This window comes from Pangasianodon hypophthalmus, chromosome 9 (assembly GCF_027358585.1).
Source record: "Pangasianodon hypophthalmus isolate fPanHyp1 chromosome 9, fPanHyp1.pri, whole genome shotgun sequence".
In the NCBI taxonomy this organism is placed as follows: domain Eukaryota; kingdom Metazoa; phylum Chordata; class Actinopteri; order Siluriformes; family Pangasiidae; genus Pangasianodon; species Pangasianodon hypophthalmus.
In genome coordinates, this window is record NC_069718.1 from 26,665,795 (window position 1) to 26,671,794 (window position 6,000).

General features: G+C 39.1%; 1 protein-coding gene across 2 annotated transcripts in view; it reads left to right on the forward strand.

Moving 5' to 3' along the window:
* The window catches only part of apaf1 (apoptotic peptidase activating factor 1), a 47,152-nt gene extending 44,894 nt beyond the window's left edge, over positions 1-2,258 (forward strand). For both annotated transcript variants that reach the window (XM_026918928.3, XM_026918925.3), the window contains one exon: positions 810-2,258. In XM_026918928.3, the coding sequence (XP_026774729.3) occupies positions 810-968 (159 nt within the window). In that variant the 3' untranslated portion in view covers positions 969-2,258. The remainder of the gene's footprint in view (positions 1-809) is intronic.
* Positions 2,259-6,000: the final 3,742 nt, after the last annotated feature.

A 6,000-nucleotide genomic window follows, 5' to 3' on the forward strand; every position in this document is an offset into this window, starting at 1 on the left:
CCAGTTCTCACGGCTTCTCTGTCTTTACACGTTGCAATAGAGAATTCATTAAAGCAGTTCTTGTAGACTGTAGTGTTTGTACGATGGTATTTTACCCAACAACTCGTGAGTCCTTGATGAAAAGCTGGAATATTTTTCACCAGCTCATCTGACTGTCGAGCATTACTTTCCACATTCGTTTTCACATTTTACATGCAAATGTGTAAACAACAATTCTTTTCATACATCTTTGTATGTGTCTTAAATGTAATTATACTCCAGTGCTGTTGAATTCTCAAATCTGATTGGTCATTAAGTGTAGATTAATTTTCTATAACAGCGTGGGTCTGATAGTAGTGTCAGCTGTAGGTGATATTGCAGGGTTTTTATTACTGCACTTGTTGGGATAATTATGTTTTCCACCACAGGAGAGTTTTCAGGACAGAGAACTTTCTGGTGTCTCTGTAATCAGTAATAATTATTTTCTTATAACAGCTTATAGCAGCATCCTGTTATATTTCTCCCTCAGTGTTCATACATGTTTTAATACTTATATCTATGCATATTAAAGTATTTAAAAGTTTAAACCAGTGTAAACCAGTTTAGACTGAGTAGACCAGTTTTTGTGGGGTGTATTAGTCATCGCTGTAATCATGTTTTTGTTGGGATGAAAAATGCTTTGCACCGCTGCGATGTGAATGCATCATTATGGCTATACTACACAACACGGGTATCAGTGTGTGCGGCTCCTCTAACAGCATGACTGTCCTCCACAGTTGTCTTTTTTTTTTTATTATTAATGGTTTGTTGTTCCTCTTTCTCTTGAGCAGTGGTGGAGTGTGGACAGAGGAGAAGCCCTGCAGACCTTCTACACCACAGGAAACAACCTGAAGCGCATCTGTGTCTCGTCTGACTTCAAAACGTTTGTCACCATCGACAACATCGGCATCCTGTACATCCTGAAGCAGGTGGAACAAGGACAGCTTTAGGATGGACCATCTAGAATTCAGACTCATAAATCATTTCTTGTGTTTTATTTCTGGCCTGTCTGCAGCTTCTTTAGAAGGTCTAGAAGGTTTTGTGAACTCAGCTGTAACTTCTGAAAATGACCTGCTGTATGCATGTTCTGTTGCCTTGTGGAAGCAAATCAGTGCTTTTCTAGGACAATCTTCGTCTTTCTGTTCTAATTTAAAACATGTTCTCAATGACACCACGTTGGAGGGAGAAAGAAGCCCTGCACCACTGTGCCTGAGCGTTTGATCTACAGCCTTAAAAGCTCAAAAAATATACCAGTATGGAAAGCACTGCCTCTTAGGTTTGATGTGCTGGGCATAATATACGGATAATGTTTTAGTAAGATAAAATTAATGACCCACATTTTATTAGAGAGTTGCAAAATGGAGTAGAAGCAGTTGCACTGTGCTTTAGACCTTAATGAAAGCAGCTGAGCAGGTAGCTTTGCACTGTCAGTATTCCAGCCTTATATATTCTCTAAAGTGTCTACAATCACAGCTGAAGGATAGCGGCTAATCAGATGCTGATGCTAAAAATAAAGCTGATGTTTTACGCCAGGGATGAAATTGTATATGAACATCAGTGCCCTAAATGCTGCAAGAAAAAATGGTACTATTACAGTTGATTGAGTGAAGACGAGTGAAGTGCAGTCAGTGTATTTTACAGACCTGTAATACCAAAGACCATACTTAAAAAAAAAAAAGAAGGAAAGAAAGAAAGAAATTGTCACAACAGAGAATTTGATAAGACGTAAAGCACAGTAGCAGCAATAGATGAATAAGAACTGAGTAATAACTGTGGAAAATTGTTTTAAGGCTCCCATGTCTTTAATGAAAAGCTAATAAATGTCGGTGCATAATTATTTTAACTCTAGAGTTGTTCTCTCGCAGTGAGGACCTGCTGATTGTGGAATGAAATGGAGTTAACTCAGGTGTTTTGCATGGTAGACACAGTGTACTTTAAAACACACTTTTCTATAAAACTGTTGGATATCTTTTTAAAATTAAGGCTTTTTGAGACTTTTGTAAACATCCAAAGGCATGTGCGGATTAAATCATTTTTGCCTGAAAAATGTTAATTGTCAATGTCAATGTAAAGTTCATTTAGAATTTTCTGCACAAGAACTGGCTTTTATATGTTCCAGTCAGTCCTGTTTCTAATAAAGCTGTGTATGTATTGTCGTACAAAGAACCAGGGAGAATGTAGAGGGCAATTCCAAGTGTCAACCTTAATGTGGAAAAATAAAGGATTTTAAACTTTTAAAATGTTCATTCGTCTGTATTCCAGTGTATTTAACGTCTTTGGTCAATTTATAAAAAAAACTGCATCACTAATACTTCAAATATATTGAGTACTGGTTCAGGCACGTCACATCCATAACGCCCGAACAAGAAATATTTTCACGTCTATACTCTTTGTGTTCATTCAACTCTCTTTCATGTTCTACATACGATGATTTCTGTGATTATTTTTAAAATTCACAGTTTGTAGATCTGCCTCAAAAGTTTGTCCGTTTGATGTCACATCCATAATGCTGGTAAATTGCTATGTATTTGAAACATAAATAAAGAACGAGTTTTTACGATTTGTCTGCGTTGTCTTCAAGAGGTTGAATGACAACGTACGTAAACTGATACGATCCTAATCCTGATCCGAAGCTTGTCTCTGCTGTGAGGCATTTTGTTAGACAGCGTGAGTGCAGATGTCACTCTGCAATTGCCCTAGAGCTTAAAAACTATCTTCCGTAAATGGGTTTGTCAGCAGCCGTGAGAAAATTATTCAAACATATATTCAGATCTACTTGGCCTCATAAGACAATATGTAGTAGATTCTGAAATTACTATGAGTTTAAAGTCATCACACAACTTTATCTATACATCCTGGTTGAAAACTACACAGCGTCACTCAGGTCTTCAACATCAGGGCTCCTGACACTTCCTTCTCTAAGGTCTGAACATCTCAGTGCTTCAGTGTCCTTGCTCCTTTCCACCAAGGGCTGTACTGCAGGTTAGAATGTCAGAACGTTAGATATTTTTGATATTCTCTCATTTCTTTGTGTGTCAGTGAGAGCAAAATAAGCTCTCGAAGGGTTAGTATTGCTGACAGTGCAGTGGTCATGCTCTGTCGGTTTTGGACTCGTTCTGTTGGCAGTTGCTGATTAAAGTTGACAGACGTGAGATCGCTGTGTTCAACTGTCCATGTACACACAGCCTTCAACACTCATACAACTGAAATATACACTATACATAACTGGACTCTTACTTTGGTCTGATCATGTGATTATGCTTGTTGTAGTATTTTGTAGTACTTCCACAAAACTAACAAGAAGTCTTTTGAGTAGTTATTTGTGGAAACTAAACTGATTATTTATTGGAAACAAAACTATAATACATAACCACAGGTTTTTTTTCTTTTCCTTCTGATACTTAACTGATATACCAAAGTGTGTATTTAGATCGATTGTGCTTTAGACTCAGAAAAACTCTAAACTCTATTTGTGCTAAACCCAAATGACTCTAGATATTCATCTGCTGTTAGAGAATGCATCAGGATTTATGTTCTACATCAAATGCTACACGACGTATCTCCCAGCACCATTAAGCACTAATTTATACACTCTCGTCTGTACATTTTCTGCTCTGGTTATTTATTGTATTGCTGTGAGCCGTTTATTGAGTACTGTGCTGGTAATATAATGCTGTTCCAGACCAAATCACATTTTAATTCCTGTTGTCATTTAAATATCCCTTTATGGTTACACGAGTGTTGAAGTAAGGAAGAATTTCAGTTCATTAACCACCGAAAGAATTCAGTAAATTTCTGAACCTTGACTAATCTCTGCTTCAGTGACCAACTGCGTGGTGTTTATAACGTCAGTAAGTCACAGGTAGTACACTTTGGCGTATGATGTCCTAAGCACAGTGGACTAGTGGTTAGCACTGTTGCGTCACACCGCTGGGGTTGGGGGTTTGAGTCCTACCTCTGCCCCGTGTGCTTTGGGGGTTTTCTCCAAAGACATTCATTGTTGACTGATTGGCATTTCCCAATTGTCTGTAGCATGTGATATTTTGCCCTGTGATGGGCTGTTCCTGTGTAGGATAAGCGGTACAGAAGATGGATGGAGGATGACATCCCATAGACAAATTAAAAACCTGGCAACCAGCAATGTAAAGCAAGAATGGAATATTCCTAATTGAAGTGATATAATGCTAATTGTTGTGCGTGATATACTGTATGTCTAGGGTAATTCATTTATTCATTCATCTTCAGTAACTGCTTTGTCCTGGTCAGGGTTGCAGGAACACTGGGTACAAGGTAGGAGAATTCACCCTGGTAGAGATGCCAGTCCATCTCAGGGCACCATTCAGACATACACCTAAGGGCACCTACATGCATGTTCTTAGGCGATAGGAGGAAACCAGAGAACCCATGCAGACCTCAGCACAGACAGTAACCTGAGCTCAGGATTGAACCAGAGACCCTGAAGCTGTGAGGCAGCAACTCTACCACTGCATCATTGTGCTGTTTAGTCCATATATCAATAGGAGAATCTCAGGAGCAACATTATTACCACATTTCTCCAGTATTTACTAGTAAGATTTGTGTTTATTTCACACAGAGGAGAATTCTGGGTCTGAGTTAGTGAGAGGTAACAAAGCTGGTGAGGAGACTGGGCTTGAGTCCAATATCATGCAGTGATCACTCTCTACTGTCTATCAATGGCACCACTGTGGAGATAGTCAAGATTTCCAAGTTGTTTGGTTTGCACAACACCATGCTGCCCCAACACCCACCTCGCCCAAATTTAACACACCATATTCAACGCCAGTCACTGTTATTCACACCTGCACGTTATAGCACAGCATCATCTTTTATTGTGTTTTCTGTGTATTTTGTTTGTATTGTGCTGCTCTGTCTTTGCACTGTCACACATTTGGACGTTATGTGGTCCTCTGTACCACGCTCTTGTATTCTGTGGAGTGTTGCACTGTGGTCTGAGATGTAATGTATGCATGTATATGGATGGGATGACAGTAAAATCCACATGAGCTGGAGCTATTGCGTCCAACCTGTTGAAGAAAGTAAGAAAGCAGCCAGTTGTAGTGTCTGCGTGTCTAGATTTATGTGTTATATTTTCTGTCTACCTTGCTGTATTTAGTAGAAAACCACATTAAAAGTGTTGTACTGCATACTGCATCAACTTGATGATTATTGTGGGTGATGAGATTAAAGGTGCCTGACCATGGTGAGTGCTGTTAGTGTAGAATGGCTGGCAGGATGCAGGTTGGCGCAAGATCCGTCGTTTCCCTGTAACCTTCTCCCATCCATATGTCAGGGAACCCTGACGGTTTTCCACTGTTCATAGATCAATATTTACATACATAACTAATGTTCTATTTCACCCTTCCTAACTGCCAGGTTTGGTGAATATCACTAGAATAACTGATGAGCACTGGTGAGAAAGGTTCGGAGATGACTGCTGCTTTCATGCCACTGGGAACAATGCTAAACTTGTAGTACCTGTTTCACTACGATGGCCAGGTAGCAGCAGTGCAGATTTCCTGGAGGGGCATGCCTCTAAATAAGGCCCATGAGGAGGTGATTTTCCTTGGCATGTGAGTAGAGTGGCATGTCACAGTGTTATGTGGCTCATTTGATGCCTAAACAAGCTTGGTAACTAGCTGCTAGAGAACATTAGCAAAATATGAAATATGAAATATGAAAAAAGCTCGCTAGCTAGATGTCATTATATTAATTCTGTTTGAATATAAAATAGAAATAAATTATGTGAACATTTTGTTCATTTAGGTAGCTAGGTTAGCCTGTCACTCCTTTTAAACAAACTCCACCAGAAGAATGAGTGGAGCATGAAAGAGCACTTCTCCATTCAGATGTGTATCTAACTGCAGATACACATCTGAATGGAGTGCAGCAATTTTTGCCTCAAAAAAAAAAAAAAAAAGGTTATATTGATTGTAAATGTCGACTGCTGTTTCAACTCAATTC